Source organism: Zootoca vivipara, chromosome 6 (genome assembly GCF_963506605.1).
Source record: "Zootoca vivipara chromosome 6, rZooViv1.1, whole genome shotgun sequence".
Lineage (NCBI taxonomy): Eukaryota > Metazoa > Chordata > Lepidosauria > Squamata > Lacertidae > Zootoca > Zootoca vivipara.
The window spans coordinates 12,326,986-12,354,794 of record NC_083281.1 but is presented as its reverse complement, the minus strand read 5'-3'; the positions used below and the strand labels follow the sequence as shown (position 1 = coordinate 12,354,794).

Sequence of the window (27,809 nt, the reverse complement as noted above, 5' to 3'; positions counted from 1 at the left end):
CAAGAATATCATGGGGCACCTTGTCAAAGGCCTTGCTGAAATCAAGATAGGCTACATCCACAGCGTTCCCTTCATCTACCAGGCTTGTAATTCTGTCAAAAAATGAGATCAGGTTAGTCTGACATGACTTATTTTTCAGAAACCCATGCTGACTTTTAGTGATCACAGAGTTTCTTTCTAGGTGCTCACAGACTTTCTCCTCCTCCATGACTTTGTCCAGTCCTCATTGAAAGCTGTTCCACGGTGGTGCCCATCTGCCTCCTTCGGGGTGGAGTTCCATCATTAAACAATATGCTGTGTGAAGAAGGACTTTGCTCTCTCTGTCCTGAATCTTCCAACATCCCATTTCACTGCATTTATGCAAGTTCTAGCATTAGGTGAAGGGGGGGGGAGGTTTTCTCATACTGTCACCTTAGAGAGAGACGTGTGAGGAGGAGGAGGGAGCTATAAAGAGGATGCAACTCGAGAGTATCAGTCTAGGCATTAAAGAACAGGGAGGTCAGCCCAGAACTTCAGCTGGTGCAGAATTCAGCAGCCACGTTGCTCTCCAGGGCAAGATGGTTGGAGGATAGAGTGCCAGACTGCACTGCTGGTCAATCAGCTTCTAGGCAGGCCCAATTCAAAGTGCTGGTTTGGACCTATGAAGGATCAAGGACCACCTCTCCCCGTATGAACCTACCCAGCCCCACCTGGAGATGCCATTGGGGATTGAGCTGATGTGGCTCTACCACTGAGCTATACTCCTCCCCTTGTTAATAAAGTAAGATTCTAGTCCTCGTGAGCCTGATTTAAAGAGGAAGCTGTATTATGGGAAGGCAGGCCACTGGTCAATATAGCTCAGGACTGTCTACCCACACTTCTACCTGTGTGCCACAGAAAGCGTGGTCCAATTGCTTTCTCCCCTTGCCCTGCTCCTTTCCAAGGGAAAACTGGCTCTTTTGGTGATCAATTGGAACAAATGGCAATCTTTGTTGTTGTTGTTTAGTCGTGTCCGACTCTTCGTGACCCCATGGACCAGAGCACGCCAGGCACTCCTGTCTTCCACTGCCTCCCACAGTTTGGTCAAACTCATGTTCGTAGCTTCGAGAACACTGTCCAACCATCTCGTCCTCTGTCGTCCCCTTCTCCTTGTGCCCTCCATCTTTCCCAACATCAGGGTCTTTTCCAGGGAGTCTTCTCTTCTCATGAGGTGGCCAAAGTATTGGAGCCTCAGCTTCAGGATCTGTCCCTCCAGTGAGCACGCAGGGCTGATTTCCTTCAGAATGGATAGGTCCATTTTGCCTATATAGGAAACCCAAATTGCCTATTGAGCGCTAAAGAGCAGTTTTCCTTGGGATGGCAGGACAAGCCCTGACTTTCTACAGCCCTTCTCCATACCCCTTCCCTCTTTGTGCATTACTCCTTCAAAGATCCTGGTGCTCTTAAAATGTGGCACCCCCTGCTTCTCAAGCTCTGTTCTACTGCATTGTTGTGGCAGCCCCTGCGGCGCAGCGCCCAGTGTGGCTGATCTACAATGGTACCTCTACTTACGAATTTAATGCGTTCCGAACGCACATTCGTAAGTCGGAAAAAGTTGTAAGTCGAATCCCATAGGAATGCATTGGGAGAACAAATTCGTAAGTCGAAGCAACCCTATCTAAAAATTTGTAAGTAGAAAAATTCCTATCTAAACCGCATCCAAGATGGCGGACGGAGCTCCATTCGTAAGTAGAAACATTCGTAAGTAGAGTTATTCGTAAGTAGAGGTACCACTGTACTTTAAAGCTGTCTCTGGTGGACTCTGCGATCATCCTCTGATCATCCTTTGTGTGCCTCCTCCTCGAGAAGTCCAGAGGTGGGGGGCAACACAAGAACGGGCCTTTTCTGCAGTGGCTCCCTGCTTGTGGGATGCTCTACCCAGGGAGGCTTGCCTGGTGCCTTCATTACATATCTTTAGGTACTAGGCAAAAAGCTTCCTCTTCAGCCAGGCCTTGGGTTGATTAACAGCCCATAACCTTGGTGGTGCTGTGGGTTAAACCACAGAGTCTAGGGCTTGTTGATCAGAAGGTCGGCGGTTCGAATCCCCGTGATGGGGTGAGCTCCCGTTGCTCAGTCCCAGCTCCTGCCCACCTAGCAGTTCTAAAGCACATCAAAGTGCAAGTAGATAAATAGGGACCGCTCCGGCGGGAAGGTAAACGGCGTTTCCGTGCGCTGCTCTGGTTCGCCAGAAGCAGCTTTGTCATGCTGGCCACATGACCCGGAAGCTGTCTGCGGACAAACGCTGGCTCCCTCGGCCTATAGAGCGAGAATAGCGCCGCAACCGCAGAGTCGGACACGACTGGACCTGATGGCCAGGGGCCTCTTAGCCTTTACCTAACCTTTTCAACGTGTTTGTGGGGGGAGAGGGAATTATGGGTTTGTGGGGGTGTTTTGCGTTTTCATCTTGTGTGTTTATGTTGTGAACTGCCCTGAGACAGTGGATAAAAGGTGGTATACAAGTTTAATAAAATAATAATGAGGTTGGAGGCAGTCTTGGGGTGGTGGGGTGGTACCCCGTTTTCCCAAACGGGCCATCTGCCGCTGTCTGGAGCCACTGACCAATGGAGGAATCGGGGCCTGCCCAAGATATTTTGGTGAGGACCCGAGGCGAACTGCAAAAGGCTCCCTGCACCAGGGAAACACATGGTGAATGAAGATCTCCATCAGGAACAAGGGGGAATCAGGTCAACCTTACCTGATAGTTAAAGTGGGAGTCAAAGGCTGTGGCGAGTGGAGACCCCAGAGGGCAGCTATTACCTACCTAAAGATGAGAGGAGACCGGCAGTGGCTCTTACCTGCCTGGAGATCACTGTGGGGGTGTTGCTGAAAAGGATCCGGCCTCCAATGGTCCCCATCCAGCAGCAGCAGCAAGCAAAGCATCTGTTGGAAGCTGCCTCCGCTGCCCCTGGGAGTCCTGCTGCCCTAGGCAGTCGCCTCTCATTGCCACATAGGTGAGCCGGCCCCGGAAAGGATGCTCAGAGAAGCAAAGGTAGAGGAAGGGGAGAATCTGGGCAAAGGGATGAGGATTTGCAAGCTGTGACCCTGCTGGGCTTCCTCTCACCCCCCTCACCCCCCCCCAGGTGGTTTCACGGCACAATCAGCCGAGCCGACGCGGAATCCCTCCTGACCCTTTGCAAGGAAGGAAGCTACTTAGTTCGGAACAGCGAGACCAGCCGCAACGACTACTCTCTCTCCCTCAGGTAAGCGGGCATTTTCTTCCCTGTCTGCGCTTTCCAAACTGGGAATCTTAAGGAACATTCCAGGAGCTGGGCATGTTGACTTTTCCAGATTTCAAATTCCAAAAACGAGGTTTGCAAAAAAAAAAAAAGTTGCAACGCAACTTTTGGATCTGAAATATATGCTGGTTAAATTAATCTAATCTAATTTAGTTTTGCTTGGGAAGAGGTATGTAAAATCACATCAAAATCCTTAAAGGATGACTGCCAAGTACCTGCAGGTATATTATATATTAATGTTATTTTTCTTATGATGATGATTTAGCATTTCCTGACATTTGCAGAAGGTGCAATGGAGATACTTTGGTTTTTCAAAAGCAGTTTATGCACTTCATCATCAAACATACGGTACTTAACAAGCTAAATGTTGTCTGACGAAAAAAAGAAAGAAAAAGAAATATGAAAAATGGGAGTTTTGCCTCCCAAAATGGCAGGGTGTGCAAACAAAGCAACTAAAACTTCCTGAAAATTAAAAGCTGTGATAAGCTAAAAACATACAAGCTATTGGTTTTACAAAAATTATATGCCGTTTGATCTAAATAATCATAATCATAACAAACCTTGAAGCGGTTTGCAAAAAGTCTAAAGCAATGAATCTATTTGCTGCTGCCCGAGTGCTGGAAAAAAGACCTGCTACCTGCTGCAAGGCCCGTTTCCCCCTGGCCTGGGGGGCCCAAACCCCCTCTGGACAGCTCAGAGAGGCTCCTGGGGGCCACCGGGACGTGGCTGGAACAGCGCTTGGGTTGGGGGACCTGGCTAAAATGTTGTAAAATGTTTTAGACAGTTCTGATTTTGATTCCTCTGTTTCATTTTTGTTGGGCTGGTGTTGGTTAAGTATTTAGTTGGGGGGTGGCAGTTACTTTAATTTGGGTATAACTGCAAACTGTTTGTTGTTGTTGTTGTTGGTATTAATGATTTATTGGTTTGTTTGTTTGTTGCTTGTATAGGACAGGCACGTCCAACAGGTAGATCGTGATCTACCAGTAGATTACTGGATGTCTGTGGTAGATCACTGGCTTCCCCCAAAGAAGCTCATCATTTTTGCCCAGCACCCCTAAAAAACGTGGCTTTCCCCCTCCTTAAAAAAAGTTCAACAACTTTGACCTGAACCCCTTAAAAGGGGGTGGATCACTGCCAGTTTTTAACTCTGCGAGTAGATTGCAGTGTCTTGGGAGTTGGCCATCCCTGGTATAGGATATCTTGTTTTTTTAATGTTTGATGTTTTGTTGTGTTTTATATGTTGTAAGCTGCGCAGAGTGGCTGGGGAAACCCAGCTAGATGGGTGGGATATAAATTATTATTATTATTATTAGTAGTAGTAGTAGTAGTAAAAGCAACCAAAATGTTCAAGAAATGAAAAAACAGCAGCAAGCCAAAAAGACACCAGACATTTAATCCCTGAAATTCATATACCAAAACCGCAGGAGCTGTCTGCCCCAGAGGCGACACTTTTACGTCCGCCCCACTGGGCCAGTGATCTTGGGACATGCAAGATGAAGAGGCCAAAAAGGGGCTGCCCTGCTATTATGGGATGCCCCAAAGGCCCCCAGCGGAGAGCGAGAGAACCTTTTCCCTCCCCCTTCCTTTGCACCAAGATAAATATTTGATAGCCAGCCCTGCTGTTCAGAGAGCAAAGAACATCTGTCCCTCTGATCTGTGCATGAACATGATGAAGCATTCATCGCTTGGGGCCTCCATGTGCGACCGCATGGGCTCAGCATGCGCCGAGAGGGAGCACACCAGCCTGGCTCTTCCATGTGTGTTGCGTTGGTTGATACTGAAGAGGCCACCCTTTCTCTTAAGATCCATGTTCTTTAAATGCTTTTCGATGCTTGCTTTTTAAATCTATGAGCCTGAGAGCCACTGCAGTGTAGTGGTTAGAGGGAGGACCTTGGAGAAGCCAGGGTACAAATCTCCAGTTGGCCACGAAGCTGGCCAGGCGACTTTGGGGGCCAGTCGCTGTTTCCTCTCAAGGGTCGTTGTGAAGATTAAATGAGGCACCTGACCTTGAGCTTCTTGGAGGAAGAGGAAGGGATATGTTGTTGTTTAGTCGTTTAGTCGTGTCCGACTCTTCGTGACCCCATGGACCATAGCACGCCAGGCACTCCTGTCTTGCACTGCCTCCTGCAGTTTGGTCAAACTCATGTTCGTAGCTTCGAGAACACTGTCCAACCATCTCGTCCTCTGTCGTCCCCTTCTCCTAGTTCCCTCAATCTTTCCCAACATCAGGGTCTTTTCCAAGGATTCTTCTCTTCTCATGAGGTGGCCAAAGTATTGGAGCCTCAGCTTCAGGATCTGTCCCTCCAGTGAGCACTCAGGGCTGATTTCCTTCAGAATGGATAGGTTTGATCTTCTTGCAGTCCATGGGACTCTCAAGAGTCTCCTCCAGCACCATAATTCAAAAGCATCCATTCTTCGCCGATCAGCCTTCTTTATGGTCCAGCTCTCACTTCCATGCATCACTACTGGGAAAACCATAGCTTTAACTATACAGGCCTTTGTAGGCAAGGTGATGTCTCTGCTTTTTAAGATGCTGTCTAGGTTTGTCATTGCTTTTCTCCCAAGAAGCAGGCGTCTTTTAATTTCATGACTGCTGTCACCATCTGCAGTGATCGAGGAGGAAGGGATATACAAAGGCCAAAATAGTAAATAAACGAGAAGGTTGGAATCTCAGAGCATCCCTAAAGCTGGGCTTCATTCTGGGCAGACCCAGGACCCAGCTCAGCCCCTCCGCCAGGCTTCCCACCCCCTTCCTCTGTCGTGATTATGCAGTGCTTTAATCCATCGGGATTTATCCCTTGCCTGCAATGGAAGGGAAGCAAAGTGACAGATGAGTTGTAATCTGCGGCAAAAAAGTCAGAGCTTGGCGTTCCAGGCTTCCCCGACCCCCTTCTCCTCCCGAGTCCTTTGGCGCTTTGATCACACCAAGCCGTGTCAACTGCCATGGACGCGGCCTTTCATCTGCTTCCCTGCTCTGTCAAACCCGTAACATTAAAACGGCCTCTCTCCCTCCAGCACCAATTCCCTCCCCACCTCATGATCCGTGGACGGCTTGCTGCAGAAAAGTCATTCGCCGTGTCCCTGAAATTCATTTTCAGACTCTTGCAGTCTGCTCTTTTCCACCAGCACCCTCTTGCCTTCTGTTAGGGAACATTCACTTCCTCCAATTTTGTCTTTGGCGGACCAAGACTTGAGACCGGGGGGGGGGGGGGGGTCTCCTGGACCCAAGTCCTTTATGGGAAAAGTGTGTTGAGCAGGTGCTTTGCATGTAAAGGAGTTCGGTCCCTGACGTCTCTGCGTAGGGCAGGCTAAAATCCCAGCCAGCCTCTGCCTGTCAGTGCCTACCCTCCAACATTTCTCAGATGAAAATAGGGACACCCTATTCTACAAGGGACCCAGGTGGCGCTGTGGGTTAAACCACAGAGTCTAGGGCTTGCTGATCAGAAGGTCGTCAGTTCAAATCCCTGCAACGGGGTGAGCTCCCGTTGCTCGGTCCCAGCTCCTGCCCACCTAGCAGTTTGAAAGCACATCAAAGTGCAAGTAGATAAATAGGGACCGCTCTGGCGGGAAGGTAAACGGCGTTTCCATGCGCTGCTCTGGTTCGCCAGAAGCAGCTTTGTCATGCTGGCCACATGACCCGGAAGCTGTCTGCGGACAAACGCCGGCTCCCTCGGCCTATAGAGCGAGATGAGCGCCGCAACCCCAGAGTCGGACACGACTGGACCTGATGGTCAGGGGCCCCTTTACCTTTATTCTACATCAGGAAGCTTCTCCTGTGTTTCATCTCTCCACATGCATAGACGTCATATGCACGCGTACATCAGTCACCTTGAGCCAAGGGCAACCTCTCTGCTGAACCTACCTTGCAGGGTTGCTGTAAAGGAAAAATGTGCAAGGGAAGGGATTGTGTACAACAGCGTCTACAGATACATGGAATTAAATAAAATTTTAGTGGTAAGCTGACTTGAGTCCCTGTCAGGAAAAAAGTTAGGATAAGAATAGAATAGAATAGAATAGAATAGGAGAGTAAATCCTTTTGAATTCGGTGCGAATGAGTAAAAATGCTTCAGATTGCAGTGTAAGGCTGCCCAGTCTCAACCCTGTTACCTTGGAGTAAGCTCCATTGAATGCAGTGGGACTTACTTCTGATAAACAATTTATAATAAAGGGATAAACACTCCACACGTTTCCTAATAAATGGTTGGTTGCTGACGCATTGTAACTCGCGTTACGCAGGGCTGTCCCTGAAGCTGACTCAGAAACTACAGCGGGTGCAGAATGCCGCGGAGGGGCTCCGTACGGGGTCCCTGCCGCAGGACCACATTCACCCAGTGCTTTACCAGCTGCACTGGCTCCCGGTGGAGTACAGGATCAGATTTAAGGTGCTGGTTTTGACCTTTAAAGCCCTATGCGAGTAGGACCCCCGTATCTACGGGATCGCCTCTCCTGGTATGCCCTGCAGAGGACCTTGAGGTCCACAAATAACAACGTTTTGGAGATCCCGAGCCATAAGGAGGCTAGATTGGTCTCAATGAGCGCCAGGGCCTTTTCAGTATTGGCCCCGACTTGGTGGAACGCTCTCTCAAAGGAGACCAGAGCCCTGCGGGATTTGACATCTTTCCGCAGGGCCTGCAAGACAGAGCTGTTCTGCCTGGCCTTTGGGGCTGGACTCAGTCTGGCCCCTTATGGTTTTGATTTGGGCCATTTTAAAATAAGACTGCTTTTTTTAAAAAAAATCAATTGTATTTTAACCCGCATTTTAATTAATTGTTTTTCTTTCTTGTATGTCTTATTGTAATTTTATTGATGTCAGCCGCCCTGAGGCCGGTTCTGGCTGGGGAGGGCGGGGTATAAATAAAATTTTATTATTTTTTAAGAATTTAAAGGGGATTGGTGACATTTTCCTTCAAAATTATAGGAAAGGCCTTGTGTGCCAGTTTCACCATTTCTTTCATTTGGTGTCTGTGCCTTATTTTCCGTGTAAACAGGACTCTTGCTTTTGCACACACACACACACCACTTTTAATTGTTCTCCAAGACGTGGAGGGGAGGAAAAAGGAAAAGCGGGACATTCTGGGATCAAATCAGAAACTGGGATAGCTTATGTAATTCCAGGACTGTCTCTGGGAAATCAGGACACTTGGAGGGTATTTTCAGTTAGATATTGCCGGTGTGGGCAGTGGTCTGATCAAAGCAACTTCCTATGTGAATGAAAGCAGAACAACTCTGGAAACAACTCGGCTGTGTTTTCTTTCTTAGCTTCCAAAGCCATGAGGACTAGCACCTCTAACTTCTCTCTCTCTCTCTCTCTCTCTCTCTCTCTCTCTCTCTCTCTCTCTCTCTCTCTCTCTCTCTCTCTCTCTCTCTCTCTCTCTCTCTCTCTCTCTGGCAGGAGCAGCCAAGGCTTCATGCACATGAAATTCACCCGGACGAAGGAGAACAAGTATGTCTTGGGCCAAAACAGCGCCCTGTTCGATAGCGTCCCCGAAGTCATCCATTTCTACACGGCTCAAGAGCTGCCTGTCAAAGGTGCTGAGCACCTCTCCTTGCTGTATCCCGTCGCTGTTCAGACTCTGTGAAAAGGACTCTGGCCACTGGCTGCTGTGGGAGCAAAGGGGCTGCTGTTTTATTCTTTATTTTTTCATTTGATCCAAAGAGACTTGGCACGTTGAATGTCTGGAGTGCAGAACATCGGGAGGAGAGGCACCCACTACGTGTCCTCCTGCTCCTAAGTAAGAACAATGGGCAGTTGGCCACCCCAACCCGCGGCCACCATCGTTCCACAACCGCGACATCTCCAGCAGTGGGGAAGGGTATCCTGCGGTGACCTGCCCTTCCCCACACTTGCTGGGCACCCTGACACGTCTGGCCTTGCATTTGCTGGGTTCTGAGCCATCGCCAGGAGGCCCCGTTTTGAGGCTTCCCCCGGAGCCTGCTCTCCATTTTCTTTCTCATTTCAGATTCCAGCAAACTCCACCCTGCTGGTCCTGCCTTCATGGGGGGGGGGAGAATGAGCCTTCTGAGATCTCAGAATGTATCTTGCTTTCCAGAGGCTCCCCACTATAGAATCACACAATCACACAATTGTAGAGTTGGACCCCTGCAACACAGGAATCACAGCTCATGTTTTTGCTGAATTACTCAAAGCAGCCAGAATTTTGAGGGGGGGGAGCGTTCCTGCACCCAGGGCTTGTTATTTGCCTCCACCTGGCAGCAGGCTCAGACTCCTGCAATATTTCTAATTTGTACAATTGTCCCACCCCAAAAAAACAATGCCCTCTTATCCTGTAACGTTTAGTATGGCAAATTGTTGTTGTCCATCACATGGATTGATTGATTGATTTGGGAAGGACGTCAGAGGGCCATCTCATCTAGCCCCCAGCAATTTGGGACATTGGTTGCTGCAGCAACCCTGGCAGGTAGGCCTCTGCTTAAAAACCTTTTTGAGAAGGAGCATCTTTCTTGTCCTGAAGGCCTGTTGGTTCAGGAGCTCCGTCCAGGACCAGAGCTGTTCCACCCTCTCTCTGCAACAAGCTCTTGCAGAAAAAGCAAAACACAGAGACTCGGGGCACCTTAGGCGGCTAACAAATTTATCATGGCACAAAGCTTTCTCTTTGTCAGACGCATTAAGGGGAATCTTACTTGGCAGGCAGATAAAGGCAGAAATTCAATCCAATTCAATATAAGTTTATTGTTCTTGCCAAAGGCCATGACAAACCCACAGCAAGAGTACCAATAAAAGAATACAGATCATGTATAAGCCAGCATCCGTAATTTAAGAGAGAGGTTACCAGAGACACCAACAAAGTCAAATCCAGCTTGTGTTCAAATTAAACCTCTGAATCACCATAATTTATAGCAATTATATCTCTTTTTCCTGCCCCCCCCCCGGCAGCCTGCACATAGAGGGGCGCTCTCTGTGTTATGAAGCTAGTAAAAAGGTAAAGGGACCCCTCACCATTAGGTCCAGTTGTGACCGACTCTGGGGTTGCACGCTCCTCTCGCGTTATTGGCCGAGGGAGCCGGCGTACAGCTTCCGGGTCATGTGGCCAGCATGACAACGCCGCTTCTGGCGAACCAGAGCAGCACACAGAAACGGCGTTTACCTTCCCACCGGAGCGGTACCTATTTATCTACTTGCACTTTGATGTGCTTTCAAACTGCTAGGTTGGCAGGAGCTGGGACCGAGCAACGGGAGCTCACCCCGTCACAGGGATTCGAACTGTCGACCTTCTGATCGGCAAGCCCTAGGCTCAGTGGTTTAACCCACAGCGCCAGTATTGTCTAGCATTGTCACTCAAAAGAAACCAGACCATTTCTGCCTGGGTGCGTCTGCTTGCTTTTGTGAAGAAAGGTTTCGGAAAGCAATCTCTTGGGTCTCTATATAAGGGGCAGGCTAGCAGATGGGGAGTGATGCCTTCTACCCGAGGCTGACCCCAAATCCAGGGTCTGTCTGCATATGGGACCTGTTGTAGCAGCCATCCAAGACTGCAATGCTCATCATTTGGCAACGCAGCTCAGTAACGGCATTTCTCAAGGAAGTTGGCAAAGGAAGCTCTAAAATGCTCTATTCTCAAGGGTGTGTGTGTGTGTTGTGTTTCTAATTCCTTGTGAGTTGGCCAAGGAAACACTCCCAAGAAACAGTCACCAATAGCACAGGTAGTGTGGCATTGGTAAGCCAATGGACACCATTTGCTAATTAACACAAAATGCTAATCAACATTGTTTTTATTTAACTCAGAGTGATGGCATGCCATATGGTTCCTTTGATGTTCCTTTGTTCTCTATCATGGGCAAGCTTAAGGGCAGTTTCTGCTTGATGGATATTGCCAGTTCTTTTTGCTGGCGGCATGTGCTGGCAATACCCCCTTTCCCCCTAGAATCAAAGCACTGGTTGTTGCCATTCCTGCTGCCAGACCAGGGGCCATTTGCTCTTTTGCATCGAGACTGACCCGTCTTGCCCATGTAGAAGGCAGAAGGGCATCTGACAAAGTGGGCTTGACTCCTTCTTCTTCTTTGGCGATCCCTCGTAGCCGAGTAAGATTGTCCTCCATAAACACAGATTTTAACAATGGGTCCGTAAGTGACTGTGGAGGCCAATTCTGGATCCACACGTCCTTCCACAGTGGGGACATTGGTTTCCGGGCGGGAGTTGATCACGGTGTGGATTTGCCAAGCGTGCCTTCCTCTTAGCACGTTTCTCCCTTGCATCCTAAGATCGAGTTTCTTCCAAGCCCATGACACCTTTGGTGAAGGCTGTTCTCCAACTGGAGCGCTCGCAGGCCAGTGTTTCCCAGTTGCCGGTGTTTATACTACATTTTTTAAAGATTTGCCTTGAGACAGTCTTTAAACCTCTTTTGTTGACCACCAGCATTACGCTTTCCATTTTTAACGAAAGCTTGTGCCATAATGCATTTGTTAGCTGTTCTGGTGCCACAAGACTCTTTGATTGCTTTTTGCTTCAAGTAGAGTAAGATGGTGATTGGATTGCCTCGTAATTGTTGCTACTCCAGCCTTAATGGAGCAGGAAAGAGAAGGAAGCTTTCAATGCAATGAAGGTAGGGTTGCCAGACTCAATAGAGGACAGGACTTCTGTGCCTTTAATTGCCCTGCTCTCTTTTGAGTCTGGGAACCTTAAAGAGAAACCAGCAGACCCTTTGTTTAATTTCCAAGCCAAGGGTCTGCTGGTTTCTCTTTAAGGTTTCCAGACTCAAAAGAGAGCAGGGTAATTAAAGGCACAGAAGTCCTGTCCTCTATTGAGTCTGACACCCCTAAATGAAGGGGGGGGTGTCTTTCCTCTTACTCATGGTGTAGGGGAGATGTGGGGGCCTTGGCCATGCAGGCAGCACAAGACCTATTTGTGGCCCAGGACTGAGGCTTCTGCTGTCCCAGGCTGGGTCGTTTGTCGTCTCCCTCCCTTCCAAGCTATTTCTGCCATCTTTGTTACATGTTTCCTCGGGCATCTCGTGTGGGAGAGGGGGTGTCTGTTCCCTCTGTTTGTCCTGTGTTCTGGTGCAATATATTTCCTCCCTTCCTCTTTGCCACGATGGTGTTGCCATTGCATTAAACTCCTCCATCCGCACGGCCCTGCCTGTCCCTTTTTCACTGAGAGAGCCTCTTTCCCCAGGAGGAAGGGGAACGGAGCTCAGTCAGGGGTGGGGACAGCCGCTTTCCATGCAGACGGTTCCCAGTTGAGCCTCTGGTCTTTCCAGCTAAAAAGGATCAGTTGCCAGGGGGTGTGGGAAGGCCCTTCTCTCTGCTTGAGACCCTGGGGAGCTGCTGCCAGTCAGAGCAGGCAAGATTGAGGGGGGTGCACAAATAGTTGCCCTGGGGTAAGGCATAGATAGCTCAGCAGTTTGTACATCTGCACTGTACATTGAAAGCACTTTAAGCAGACATGGATTCGCTCAAAGAATCCTGGGAACCATAGTTTGCTAAGAGCAAGCATAGGCAACCATGGCTCTCCAGGTGTTTTGGAACTACAACTCCCATGATCCCTAGCTAACAGGGCCAGTGGTCAGGGATCATGGGAGTTGTAGGTCCAAAACATCTGGCGAGCCAAGGTTGCCTATGCCTGGCTAAGAGTGTTGGGAATGGTTAGGAGACCTCTTCCCAGAGCTACAATTCCCAGAGTTCCCTGGGAAGAGAGACTGGCTGTTAAACCACACAGGGAATTGTAGTTTCCTAACAACTCTCAGTGCCCTTAACAAACTGCAGTTCAAAGCAACTAGCAGTTGTAAAATTAAAACAAGCAAGCAAACAAACCCACAGACCTACATTCATGCCACACGCAGCATTGATATCTGGTGCTTCATCGACCCTGGGCAGAACCAGTGCACATTTAAAGCACATGACGTCCCCCAAAGAATCCCAGGAGTTGTAGTTTAGACCTCACAGAGCTCTAATTCCCAGAGCCTGTAACAAACTACAGTTCCCCGGATTATTTGGTGGGGTGGGGTGGGGGTTTGACAAGTGTATTGGATGTGCTTTAAATGTGTGGTGAGTTTTTTTGGGAGCCAATCCTCTGCCTGCCTACCAGATGCTGGGGATTTTAGAGTGAGGTGGGGATATTCCCATCATGCCTTGGTCCTTCTGGGCAAGTTCTATTCAGAGCTAAGTGGACCATTATTCCGAGCCAATTCTTAAAAAGAAACAGTCATTTTGATCTCTGGCTCTGTTTTTTTATGTTTAGAAAACCTCTTTCTGCCAGCTCTCTGAGGAGGAACCAGGTTGGTCGAGTGACTGATTTTACTTATATTCTGCTTTCCCAGAATGAGCTGAGCCCAAAGAGGCTCACAGCAAACATTCAAAACATCCAAGTTGGGAGCGCTGGAAATACAAATGTACAAAGCGCAGAGCATGCCAGTAAACCAACCATTTAGCAAACGCTGAACAAATCCAGCATTATAAAAATAAAAGGTACACGAATGCAAAGCAAAAATGACAATAAAGTCAGTTCATCCCAGCTTCAGGAACCACAGATTTAACTGCAGTTGGTGCAGCGGGTGGGGGGCCAGGGAGTGAATGCATGTACACTAATTTCTAAGCAGTCTGCAGCTCCCTTTTGGCATCTGAAACAGGTGCTGCGTTGCTGGAACAAATCCCTTACTGCAGTTGGCAAAACAAAAAGGAGGATAATGTGCCAGCTGTACCAAGCACACCCCAGTTTTACCCAAGACCAGCTGTCTGCCTCACCTCCACGTCTCTCCCTCTCTCCCCCCCCCCCTGCAATTCAGCCGGGCTCCATCCCATTGCCTGGAGGACCCGTGTCTCCATAGAAACCAGAGCATTGCGCCAATAAGGCTTCCTGTCACTTCAAGGTGAAAAGAGGCAGAGAGCAGAATTATGGCACTCTGGATGGCCCTTCCAGTGGCTGCAACTGCAAAAGCGGCTTTGCTTGCTTATGTGGGGAGTCATGGGGGGGCAGGCTGCCTGGGCACCCAGCCTTTTCTTTCACCTCACCTCACCCCACCCTTCACCCCAAAACCCGTTTTGCAAAATGTGGTCGTCTCTGCCCCCTGCAAGCAACAAAATTATGCCCCTTCCTACCAGCCTCTAGGTTGGGAGAAAGGCGCTGTCACTGGACAGAGCCCAAGGCCTAGTCTTAGTTATTGCATTTAGAGAATCACAGAATTGTGAGTTGAAAGAGTTCCCCAAGGGTCATCTAGCCCAACCCACTGCAATGCAGACAGGCGGCTAGCAGACCTCCGTTTAAAAACCTCTGCTTCACCCTTTTCTCTGAGGAGCTCAAGGTAACATGTGACACATTTAATCCCCAAAGCAAAGGTGATCAGAAGACATCCCGGCGACATTGCTATAACGTTTTGGACTTCAAATGGGTTCCAGCACTCGGGACTTAGAATAGTGTGGTATTGTTTATTTTCTTATTGCATTTGTTGCAATTATTCCCCATCTTTGTTTCAAGGTGGCATACCCTGGTTCTCATTTAACCCACACAACAACCCTGCGAGGTACCCTGTTTCTCCTAAAATAAGGCATACCCATAAAATAAGCCGTAGCAGGATTTCTAAGCATTTGTGCAATCTAAGCCATACCCCAAAAAATAAGACATAGTGATAGGCGCAGTTCTGGAGGGCGCCAAGGAAGAGGCGAGGCTGGACGCGTAATAAAAAAATAAGACTGGGTTTTTTTTAGGAAAAATAAATATAAGACGTCTTATTTTCGGAGAAATATGGTAGGTGAGACTGAGAGGCAGGAATTAGTCCCACACTGGCTCTGTTTTAGGACTGTATTTTATATCTTCATATCCTAATATTTTCTCCCCGAAGCTCAAGATGGTGTTCATGATTCTCTCCCTCCTCGCCAGATACCAGAGCCTCTTTCATAACGCCGCTTGTACGAAAAGTACCAGGGAGAACAGAGGAATAGTATTTAAGTGACCTCCTGTCTGAACGGAATCCCCAGGTCACCAGAAATGTCAAAGAAAGCAAAAAGTGACACTGCTCCCCAAATAGCAGCTCACAGTCAAATTATTCTATTTTTTTTAGAAAAAAAAAACTTAGTGGAGTTTATATTTCCTTGGATACATATTTAAAATCTATTTAAGTTGGTGCCGTATATCGATTATTAAATTTCACCATTTTAATGTTTATGTAAAAATTATGCTGAATTTTACTATGCTGGGTGTTTAGCCATAATAATAGACACGCATTCGTTCTCCCTCCTCACTTAACCCCCCACAACAACCCTGCGATCTGGGCAGGATTTGAACCCTGGCCCCTCCCAAGTCCTAGCCTGACCCTCTCTGCACACTGGTGAGAGTGCCGTTAGGCGTGTGCAGAGTGCATCCTGCCCACCCTCAGGGCTAAACGCAGCTCTCTGCCATTGAACGGAGGGTAAGACAAAATGCCTCTTAAAATATTAAATAAACTGTAACCAGCTGTAGGCACCAGACCGAGACGAGGAGAGTCAGCAGAAGAAAAGGCCAGGCCAAGTTTATGTCTCTCCTGAGACTCGGCTAAGTGCGAGGGGCAGCGCGGGAGAAGCTCCAGAGGCAGCCCCATTGATTTGCTAGGGCAAGAAAAACACTTTCCATCAGTCCAGGCAGCCTGACTCAGCCCTTTTCCTGGTCTGGATGCAAGGACTGTAAGAGAGAACTATGGGTGGGTGGGCAGGTTGGGGCTGTGGGAGGAAGCCCAGGGGAGAGGCAGCGTGGTGCAGTGGTTGGAGGGTTGGACAGGGACCTGGGAGACTGAGGTTCAGAGCCCCACTCGGCCGCAATGAAGCTGGCAGGTGAAGTTCAGCCGAACCTGCCCCATAGCGCTGTTGTTGCTGTTACTCTCATCGTTACTGCTGTTGCTGTTATTATTATCATTATTAATACACCACCCTACACCTGTAGATCTCAGAGCGGTGCACAACATAAAATTGCGGTTGTTGGTACGGTGAGGATTACGAGAGAGCGAGAACCTTTGAGCTCCCTGGAGAAAAAGATGAGCTGCAAATGCGATAAATAAGCAATAATAAACCAAAGAGGTGAAGCCCCAAATTCTAGCTGGAGGAGGAGGAATGGATTCAAACTACAATAAAGAAGATTCCACCTAAACATTAGAAAGAACTTCCTGACAGTAAGAGCTGTTCGGCAGTGGAATTTGCTACCAAGGAGTGTGGTGGAGTCTCCTTCTTTGGAGGTCTTTAAGCAGAGGCTTGACAGGCATATGTCAAGAATGCTTTGATGGTGTTTCCTGCTTGGCAGGGGGTTGGACTGGATGGCCCTTGTGGTCTCTTCCAACTCTACGATTCTATTATTCTATAGGAGGAACGTGTTCAGTTGTATTGTATTTCTTACATTAAAATAATAGTATCAGCAAGAACACCAAATAGTAATAATAACAGTAATGATTGATTGAATAATTACTTACTGGCCCTTCACTAGCAGGTCCCAGGGCAGGTTGCGATGATTTAAAATTCAGAATTAAAAACAGTTAACACAGAAGTGTATCTGAAGAAGTGTGCATGCACACGAAAGCTCATACCCATGACAAACTTAGTTGGTCTCTAAGGTGCTATGAGGATTTTTTTTTATTTTTTGTTCGTCTACGTCAGACCAACACAGGTAGGTACCTGTAGTTAACACAGAGACCGCTCACAGGAATTGGGTGGGACCTGAAGAGACACAAACCTACTTCTACCCGTTGTGCCAGGTTTCTTGCAGAGAGCTAAACCCCATGTGATCAAATACTCTCCTGTTCTCCATGATATTGCTGATCAATCAATCAATCAATTGTATTGATTTTCAAGCCTTTTCCTCTCCAAGGAGCTCCAGGGAGGGGAGGGGGCATGGTTCGCCCCAATCCACCTCATTTATTCCCCACAATACCCTGCAAGGTAGGTGAAGGCTGAGAGGCAGTGAGCAGGGTTGCAAAAGCCATTTTTATTTATCTTAAGCCTTGGTGAGAGCAAAATGAAGATGGTCCTTCCCCTCCGATGTAAATCTGAAAAAAGACATGGCACAAAAGGAGGGCAGAGTAGGAAGGAGGAGAAAATAATCAAACTTGGGCAGCGGGTTTTTGACTCAGGGGGCAGACTTTGGTAATATGGTGCCCTGAGCGAGGACAAAATTTGGTGCCCCCACCCCTAAATATTTATTATTTTCACATTAATTCCTTTTGGCGCAGTCACTTTTCCTGACCAGGACCTAACTTTGAGTTGTTGTTTAGTCGTTTAGTCGTGTCCGACTCTTCGTGACCCCATGGACCAGAGCATGCCAGGCGCTCCTGTTTTCCACTGCCTCCCGCAGTTTGGTCAGACTCATGTTGGTGGCTTCGAGAACACTGTCCAACCATCCATTCTCTGTCATCCCCTTGTGCCCTCCATCTTTCCCAACATCAGGGTCTTTTCCAGGGAGTCTTCTCAAAGTATTGGAGCCTCAGCTTCAGGATCTGTCCTTCCAGTGAGCACTCAGGGCTGATTTCCTTCAGAATGGATAGGTTTGATCTTCTTGCAGTCCATGGGACTCTCAAGAGTCTCCTCCAGCACCAAAATTCAAAAGCATCAATTCTTTGGCGATCAATCTTCTTTATGGTCCAGCTCTCACTTCCATACATCACTACTGGGAAAACCATAGCTTTAACTATACGGACCTTTGTTGTACAAACTTTGAGTAGGTACCCATATAAATATAGGTGGTGGTGGTGTTATTTTGCAGCCCCTCAGCTCAGTGCCCCATACAGAAGAACCGCCCGCACCGCCCTAAATGCTGTGCTGCTTGACTCCCAAGTTCCCCACCCCTGCCAGCACTCTGAGCTAAGAACCGGCCCCTGAGTTTGCTTATTTCCTCCTCCCTCCTGCTCCGTTTTCCTTTAGCGCTGTGCCTTTCGGATTTAAGCCTGAGGACAGGGACGCAGCCAGTGCCCTGCATCCTTTCCCTTCCCTCATTATAGTAGTGGCCTTAGGGGTGGAGGGGTTGCCACAAAGATTTCCCCCCCTGCCCAATTCAGGAGGCAGGGAACTGGGGGCTGGAGAGTGAACACCACCTCTTCCTGCTGCTGCTGCTGCCACAAAGGAGGCACCTGGAAGAAGCCCCCTGGCCCCCCTTACACCTGCTCACCTCCCTCAGCCACCCCAAGGTGCCCCCTGTGACCTCCATCCGGTCACCTCGGGTCGGCTAATTGGAGCTGAGAAGGCACCTGCACCAGAGCCAGGCCACGGGGCTCTTTAGCCCAGCGCCCTGCCTGCGAGGCGGCAGAGGGCCCCAGCTGCCTGTTTTATTATTAATCCAACATGCTCCAGCACTTCTCTGGGCTGAATTATTGATAGGCTGGGGGGGCTCATCTGTCTGTAACAATTAGCCTTTTTCGGCTCACAAGTCTTGCAGGGGGGTCTCCTAGGGCTCTTTCCCCTCCCCTCGCATCCTTCGCAGACTCCTCTCCAATCACCTCCTACTTTCTCTGCTCTCTCGCTCTCTCTCCCTCATTCTGGTACCTAAAATTTCTTCTCGCCTTTGCAAATTTATTTATTTGATTTTCACCCAGCAATCGCATATGAAGCAGAGGGAATGATTATAATAAGCGGTGAAAATAGAGGTGAAAAACAATGGCGCCTCAATTTCTGATCCAAACAAACAAGCTAACCAACAAGCAACCCCAGAACACCATCTGGCCTTTTTAAAAGCCCTTTGCACGTGGGGCCAGATCTCTGTGTCACTTGCTTTTTAAAAAAATAGCAATTATGGTCAGATGTAGATTTACCATTCAAACCAATCACCGTGTTGCAATGAGGCCAAGCCCTGAGATTTATCTTATTTTTTTTACTGTGCATTTTCTTATTTTTAAATATCCTGCTTGATTGTTAAAAAACCTCTCAGTGGTTTACGGGGTGGGGATAGAAAATGCAAACAATACTACAACTGGTGATAAAAGACAAAGTCAAAAAGAGGTTGGGGGGGATGTAATTTTTTAAAAAGCAAAATATGAATGGTTTTCCGGGGGCCAAATGGGCAGGATCAGAAGCAAAAGGGGGCGGAAAAATGACTGTGTGGTTCCACTTCTGCACACACCCACAGCTCTGTCCTCCACCAAGGAGGCATTTCACCCAGGCAAAAATATTTGGGATGTGCTGCAAGACTAATGAGGGCTGCAGCCTGGAGAGAGTCCTGTGCTGCTGGTGAAAAGTGCCTCTGAGCATGTAAGAAGAGAAAAAAAAGAGGCTGAATGTCAGCAGCGGGACAGCAATAAATCACACGGAGTAAGTTAAGTTAACTCTTTGATAGCCATGTTCAAATATATAAAAGGATGTCATATAGAGGAGGGAGAAAGGTTGTTTTCTGCTGCTCCAGAGAAGCGGACACGGAGCAATGGATTCAAACTACAAGAAAGGAGATTCCACCTAAACATTAGGAAGAACTTCCTGACAGTAAGAGCTGTTCGGCAGTGGAATTTGCTACCGAGGAGTGTGGTGGAGTCTCCTTCTTTGGAGGTCTTTAAGCAGAGGCTTGACAGGCATATGTCAAGAATGCTTTGATGGTGTTTCCTGCTTGGCAGGGGGTTGGACTGGATGGCCCTTGTGGTCTCTTCCAACTCTATGATTCTATGATTCCAATCTGAGAAGGGGATGTGCATGTGAGGGCGCTTGGCTGTTTGTGGCATGAAGGAACTCTGCACTCCTGTTCAGAAGCACTGTTGCCTCTGACTATGTGAAAACCTCAGCAATCCCAAGTTGAATCCTTCATAACGCATTAGGGAGTTTAGTGCAAAGGACCCCTGGAATGGAAGCTGAGATTTCTCTGCCCCCTCCAACACTTCTTTCCTTGCTTTTCAAAAGAGGAAAAAGATGTGATGATGTGAGCAGACTGCGCTGGTGAGAGCCTGCTCTCAGCTTGCCAATTCCCATCATGGAGGGTTCTTCTCAGGCCTGTCTTAAAACTGTCACCTTCTTTGGTGGAGAAGATGGTGCCAGAGCCCAGCAGGAGGTGTGGGGAAGGAGGATGGGATGGCAGAGAGATTTGTTGGAGAGAGAGAGAAGAGCGAAAAGAATTAATCATGCAAAAACTGGCATCTGTTTGGGGCCTCTGTGGGATACTGTTAGGAAATGTCTCTGCAGGGTGCCTTTGAAAGCAATTCATTAACTGGGAAGCGAAAGTCCCCTTTTGCTCAGATTTCATTTTTTAAAGGGGGGGGGAGAGAGAGAAGGGACCCCTCCTCCACCACCCCAACTTTTCCATTCCGATCTGTTAGCGAATCAAAGGGATGGGGCTGTAATCATCTGATGTAGGAATAGCAATGAAGGATAAAGGGGTGGGGGTGGGAAGAGAGGGTGTTGGCATTGTCAGAAACACAAAACGCCATTCGAACCCTCCTGGGACTCAATCTGCTATTGAGCAGCTGGTCTAATCAAAATTGTCATGAAAGTGGCGTTTGAAGCTGATATATACGTTTCTTTCTGAAGGAAACGGCCCTTCAGAGTCTTTGAACACCGGATGGCTGGTAGGGTCTGGAAACAATTTTTTGCAACTGAGTGTGCGCTGCTTAATTTGTTCCAAACCTCATCAAGACTCTGAGAGGGGAACCCTTCACAAAATTCAGATGCGTTTGTGCAGATTTGTGGGGGGGGGGCAAGATTCTCTGCAAAGGTACAGGAGGAGGAGACTGACCACCTTCTCTCGTGGCAACTGTGGGAAAGGCAAATTCCATACAATTAGGAAAGGAATGGGAAAATAAAGCTGTCAGTTCCATTCATGTTGTTATACAAATCTCCGGTGAGACTGCATTTGAAACGCTGCGTACAGTTCTGGTGGCCTCACCTCAAAAGGGATATTTTAGAGTTGGAAAAGGGCCAGAAAAGGGTGACCAGGAAGATCCGGGGGGGGGGAGTGACTCCCTCAGGAGGAAAAGTCGCAACAGTTGGGACTTTATGGAAATGGTGCGAAAGAGGCAACATGATAGAAGTTTATAAAGCTACTAGCTGGCCCTGCCACGCGTTGCGGTGGCTCAGTTTGTTAAATGGAGCCTCAGAGTCCCACTTCAGACTCCCCTCACCTTCAGAGTCCCCCTGTTTTTCGTGTGCTATGTTTACATAGGCGCATCCCTATGTCTCCCCCCACCCATGACCGCATAGCTGCCAAGTCTCCCGTTTTCCCTGGGAAATCCCCATTTTCTCAGCTGTTCCTAGCTGGAAAAAACAGATTTTTTTTGCTTTTCCCCGGTTTATTCTGGCGCGACGGCCATTTTGGAACTGGGCGGAGCATGCTCAGAAGCGACTTTTGATGCTGCTCTGCCCAGTTCCAAAATGGCTGCAGTGCGACTTCTGGCGTGGCGGCCATTTTGGAACTGGGCAAAGCAGCATCAAAAGTCACTTCTGAGCATGCTCCGCCCAGTTCCAAAATGGCGGCGGCGCTACTTCCGGTCTGCTATTTCCGGCCCGGTCCCTTATTTCTCTGACAGCAACTTGGCAGGTATGCCATGACCTATTCAGCCCCCCTATCCCCCACCCAGGTAGGCCCCTACCGCCACTCAGCCTAGTCTGGAAAGAGGCCTAGTCTGCAAAGCCGAGCCGAGATACTGTGCAGAGGGCAGGTTTCATCCCTGTATCTCCCCCCCACCCTGTTCCGACCCATTACCTATCCCTGCCCCCTATTCCCCCCCCCCCCCAGGCAGGCCCTACCTCCACTCGGCCTAGTCTGGATAGCGGCCTAGTCTGTGAAGCCAAGCCTGTGGAGAGGGTAGGTTTCCTAGTACCGGTGTAGCTGTTGCTAGAGGGCGCTGTGTTGCAATATCTCCTGTGCTCCCAGAATGCACTTGCGGGAGATTTGTGAGTTCTGGAACAGGCCCGTCCTAGCCATAGAGGCTAGTGGCACGGAGAACCACGGCGCTGGAGGGCACTGGAAGGGCGCCAAGAGAGCGCAGGGTTCCGGCGATCTGGCCAGGACTGCGCTCCTTCTCCGAGGACTCCGCACTGCGCCTCCTTCTCGTTTCCCCAGCGCTGGGTTCCGCTCAGTCGAGCTTCGCCACCAGCGCACGCACAGCGCCCAAGCAGCTCTTGCTGGTGGCGAAGCTTGACTGAGCGGAACCCAGCGCTGGGGAAATGAGAAGGAGGCGCAGCGCGGAGTCCTCGGAGGTGGCCTCCCGCTGCTGCCGTGGTCCGCTTGGCACTACTGGGTCCTTGGAGAGGCTCTGGAGGGGGGCGCTGGAGGGTCCTTAGCGCCAGGGCGCTGGATGGGCTTAAGACAGCCCTGTTCTGGAACATGGGGCTTTGGGGGTTTTACCTGGCGTAGCTGACACAGCTGTGTTTGAAAACGGTCTGGGGACACTCACCCAGTCACATTTGACTTTGTGTCCAAATTTCAACATTATCAGTCAAGCGGTTTTGTAGAACATCGGAGACAAAGGAACATACCCAGTTTACCTAGCATGGGGAAAGTGAACAGAGAAAGGTGTTTCTTGGGTATTCAAGGACCTGAATGTTGGAAGGGTCAGGGCAGATAAAATAAAATCATTCTTCACACAGTGCATAGTCAGACGATGACATTTCATAGAATCATAGAATCATAGAGTTGGAAGAGACCACAAGGGCTATCCAGTCCAACCCCCTGCCAAACAGGAAACACCATCAAAGCATTCCTGACAGATGGCTGTCTAGCCTCCGCTTAAAGACCTCCAAAGAAGGAGACTCCACCTCACTCCTTGGCAGCAAATTCCACTGCCGAACAGCTCTTACTGTCAGGAAGTTCTTCCTAATGTTTAGGTGGAATCTTCTTTCTTGTAGCTTGAATCCATTGCTCCATGTCCGCTTCTCTGGAGCAGCAGAAAACAATCTTTCTCCCTCCTCCATATGACATCCTTTCATATATTTGAACATGGCTATCATATCACCCCTTAACCTTCTCTTCTCCAGGCTAAACATACCCAGCTCCCTAAGCCATTCCTCATAAGGCATCGTTTCCAGGCCTTTGACCATTTTCGTTGCCCTCTTCTGGACACGTTCCAGCTTGTCAGTATCCTTCTTGAACTGTGGTGCCCAGAACTGGACACAGTACTCCAGGTGAGGTCTGACCAGAGCAGAATACAGTGGTACTATTACTTCCCTTGATCTACATGCTATACCCCAATTGACGCAGCCCATAATTTCATTGGCTTTTTAAGCTGCTGCATCACACTGTTGACTCATGTCAAGTTTGTGGTCTACCAAGACTCCTAGATCCTTTTCACATGTACTGCTCTCAAGCCAGGTGTCTCCCATCCTGTATTTGTGCCTTTCATTTTATTTTTTTTGCCCAAGTGTAGTACTTTACATTTCTCCCTGTTAAAATTCATCTTGTTTGCTTTGGCCCAGTTGTCTAAGGTCATTCTGAAGCGTGATCCTGTCCTCTGGGGTATTAGCCACCGCTCCCAATTTGGTGTCATCTGCAAACTTGCTCAGGATGCCCTCAAGCCCATCATCCAAGTCATTGATAAAGATGTTGAATAAGACTGGGCCCAAGACAGAACCCTGTGGCACCCCACTAGTCACTACTCTCCAGGATGAGGAGGAGCCATTGATGAGCACCCTTTGGGTTCAGTCAGCCGGCCAGTTACTGAGCTTCTCAGTCCTTTTCTGAGTTTGCCAACTTCACTTGGGCCAGGGCGGTGTGATCTCTGCAGCAAGACAGCACTGGGTCTCTCTCTCTCTCTCTGACAGCAGAGAGGGTAAGCTGATACTGTATATATACCAAGGCCCCTGAGATCCTCTCTCTGGAGTCAGAGTATTGCAGCCCAGATGTAACAAATGGCATTTATGAAAAGCCAGAAGACCCCCAGTGCAGGGAACAGAAGTCACCTGCGTCCCCTGTTTATCAGAGATAACAGCAAATCCCTTTGTCGTTTGTGTTTCAGTTTCTCTCCTTGTCTGTCTCCCCGCCTGGAAAGCTCCGCTCCTCTGACCTTGCAACCCTCCCCACAAAACCCTGAAGCTAGATGTCACGCAAGCTCATAATGAAGTTTCCCCATTAATTACCACCATTAAGCATCCAATTAGTGTTTTAGAACCACTGGCAGGCAGGAGAAATGGGGGGGAGGGGGAGTTGGCACAGAAAAGGGGGAGGGGGGGGTTACCACCGGAAAAAAGCTTCTTTCATTCTTCAGCACAATGCACCAGCTTGTCTGTCATATCGCTCATCTCCCAAACTCAGCTGGTGAGTTTTCAGCACAAGGAATCAGAAATTGATTGACATACAAGGAGACTGAAGCAGGATTGCTGTGGATCTGCCTGTGGTTTGCTCGAGAACTTTCCTTCCCAGGCTCTCCCTTGGAGCAGGTGCAACAAATTAAAAGCAATGCACCCTGAGCATGTGCAGAGTGCCGCTTCTTGCACATTTGCCACTCGTGAATTGCCACAAGCCTCCGACTCGTCTGGGTTTAGGAGACCCTTTCAAAGGGTCCAAAGACACCTTCAAGAGAAGACAAACTTGGAATTGTCCAAAGCTCAAACTGAAACCAACTTAATTCATGTTCCATTATTTGGGCAACCCTGGGTGTAGTTCCGAAGAGCCCGGCTGCTGGATCAGGCCAGGGGCCCCTCTAGTCCAGCCTCCTGTTCTCACCATGGCCAACCTGATGCCCCCAGGGCCGTCTTAAGCGCCCCGGCGCCATGGAGCGACGGATCCCTCCAGCGCCCCCCCCCACACCGTTTCCCAGCGCGGTGGGTGGGCGGGCGCAGCGCGGCTGCCACAGGCGCTGCTGCGCGGCGGGCGGGCAGGCACAGCGCGGTTGCCGTGGGCGCAGCTGCGCGTCAAACCGACAGACCGGCCGGCCAGCGGGTGGGCGCAGCTCGCAGGGCCCTCCTGGCGGGCTGGCGCCGTGGTGCCCTACGCCACTGGGGGTCTACCTAGAGCCGGCCCTGGATGCCCCAATGGGAAGCCCTAAATTAAAAGCAGGATCCGAGCACCAGAGCAACACTCTCCTCTGGGGACCTCAAGCAACTGGGATTCAGAAACCATTTCTGCCTCCAACCATGAAGACAATGCAGGGAAAGACGGTCAATGACTTGTTAGGCCCACGACTCTATCAGATTATGAGTCATGGGGGCGTGGAGACAGGGGCGTATGAACATAAAAGGGCTTTTTTTTAAAAAAGCTGCTATTTTGTTAATGTTACGGTAATATGACTTTTGCTGTAATTGTGATATTCAGCTTAGCTTTTGTTGTCGTTTTGTTAATAGTGATTTATAGATTGTGATAGCTTTATTGATGATTTGTTAATTATTTTATACGAGTTATGCCGCATTTCGTTGTTCTGGTATGTTTTATGATGCTCACTGTTATTTATTGTTTGTAAGACGCTTGAGGTTCCTCTGAATGAAAAGCAGCATAGAAATGGAATCGATCAATGTAGTCACAGAATCATAGAATTGGAAGGGTACCCAAGGGTCATCTAGTCCAACCCCCTGCAATGCAGGGATTTTTTGCTCGAACCCACAATCCTGAAGTTAAGAATCTCATGCTCTAACAACTGAGATACCCATCACCCCAGATGTCCCAGTGAGAAACCGACAAGCAGGTCCTAAAGAGCAACACTCTCCCCTCGCTGCCTCCAATTGTGGAGACAGAGCAGAGCCATGCTGGCTGGTAGCCATTGATAGCCTTCTCTGATTTTTTCTAATCTTTTAAAGCCATCGCTGCCTCTTGCAGGAGTGAGTTCCATGCTACGGAAGCTATGCACTGCTTGAAGAAGTCCTTACAAGATAAAGATGACTGAAGGAAACAGAGGAAAGAAGAATGGAAGTCAACTCTTAGGAGTAAAGAGAAAGAAGATTAAAAAAAACAATGTGAGATGTAATGGAATGTATATATGATGGAAAACCAATAAAAATATATTTTAAAAAAGAGAGGAGTCCTTTCATTTTTCTGCCCTAAATCTTATTTTTGAAACAAAATTTTAAAAAAATTCCTTCCAGTAGCACCTTAGAGACCAACTAAGTTTGTCATTGGTACAGTATGAGCTTTCGTGTGCATGCACACTTCTTCAGAGACACTGAAACAGAAGTCCCTGGACCCTACCGTATGTATAGTCAGAGGGTGCGGAGGGGTATTACTCAGAAGGGTGATGGGAATGGGTGATTGGCGGATAGGAGTGGTAAACCTGTTAACGACTGCAATTGGTCTTGCAGGAAAAAGCAAGGGGTGAGATGGCTAAAGAAAGCTTTACCATGTATAATGAGATAAGAATCCAATGTCTTTATTCAGACCAGGTCTCTCCATGGTTTTAAGCTTGGTAATGAGTTGCAATTCGGCAACTTCTCTTTCCAGTCTGTTTCTGAATTTTTTCCTGTAACAGTCGTCAACAGGTTTACCACTCCTATCAGCCAATCACCCATTCCCACCACCCTTCTGAGTACTACCCCTCCCCACCCTCTGACTATACATAAGGGTCTGGCGGCTTCTGTTTCAGTGTATCTGAAGAAGTGTGCATGCACACGAAAGCTCATACCAGGGGCATACCCAGGATCAAAACTAGGGGGGGCAAGGGGCATGGCCAAGGCACGGGAGGGGAGGGGCCACAAAGTGGGAATGTGGATGGGGCTACGGAGCCCAGGTGAAACTGACTCCAGTCTCACCTAGGCACCGCGAAGCTTTTTGCAGTTGGAGGCGCCGGGGCTCCGCTGACAGCACGCAGCCAGGGCGCTTACTATGGCCAGGACCCCGGCCGAGCGCGCAGCCGTGGGCGAGAGCAGCGCTGCCGGCAGGGCTGGTGGGCAGAGGCGGAGCACAGCCCAGCGGAGCGCAAGTTCGGCATTCCCGCCCACCGCGCCGCACCCTCCAGCTTCCCGTCGTGCTCTCTGGGCGCGACGGGGAGCTGGAGGGAGGGCACGGTGTAGTGGGTGGGAACGGCAAACTCGCGCTCCGCCGGGCTGTCCTCCGCCTCCGCCTCTGCCTACCAGCCCCGCCGGCAGCACTGCTCTCGCCCACGGCTGCGCCGGCCCGGCTTCTAGGGAGGTACGCCCATGGCTCATACCAATGACAAACTTAGTTGGTCTCTAAGGTGCTACTGGAAGGATTTTTATTTTTATTTTTGTTTCGACTATGTCAGACCAACACGGCTACCTACCTGTAACTTATTTTTGAAGCAGTTCACTGAAAAACTGAACTGATTTGCTCCAAGCACTACACTCAGCCAACAGCTTTCTCTGCAGCTTAGATGCCGATCCTCTCCCCAGCCCCTCAACCAGTTCTGCAATCGATTCGAGAGGTTTGAAAAATGAACGCCAAATGGTCCACTAATCAAGATAAATGGAGCCTGAAGGCAGCTGCTGTCTCTTCTGGTTACACAGAAAAGCAAGAGCTCCCCTCTGGCTTGGCAGAAGGAGCCTTGGGTGACCTTGGCTTGAAATGTCCTTTGGCATTAAAAACCCTGCACCACAGGTTAATAGAAACAGATAGGCACTGCGGAAATGGCATCTAAAACCACAGAGACCCAGGTTTGTTTATTAATCATAGAATTGTAGGGGGACCCCCGGGGTCATCTAGTCCAAGCCCCTGCAATGCAGGAATCTCAACTAAAGCATCCCTGACAGACACCATCCAATCTCTGTGTAAAAAACCTCCAAGGAAGAAGATTCCGCCAC

The 27,809-nt window shown here is 49.0% G+C and overlaps 1 protein-coding gene across 2 annotated transcripts in view; it reads left to right on the top strand.

Annotated features, from left to right (window-relative positions):
* SHD (Src homology 2 domain containing transforming protein D) overlaps positions 1-11,845 on the top strand; it is a 38,292-nt gene extending 26,447 nt beyond the window's left edge. For both annotated transcript variants that reach the window (XM_060275429.1, XM_060275430.1), the window contains exons 6-7: positions 3,099-3,218; positions 8,647-11,845. In XM_060275429.1, the coding sequence (XP_060131412.1) occupies positions 3,099-3,218; positions 8,647-8,833 (307 nt within the window). In that variant the 3' untranslated portion in view covers positions 8,834-11,845. The remainder of the gene's footprint in view (positions 1-3,098; positions 3,219-8,646) is intronic.
* The last annotated feature ends 15,964 nt before the right edge of the window (positions 11,846-27,809 follow it).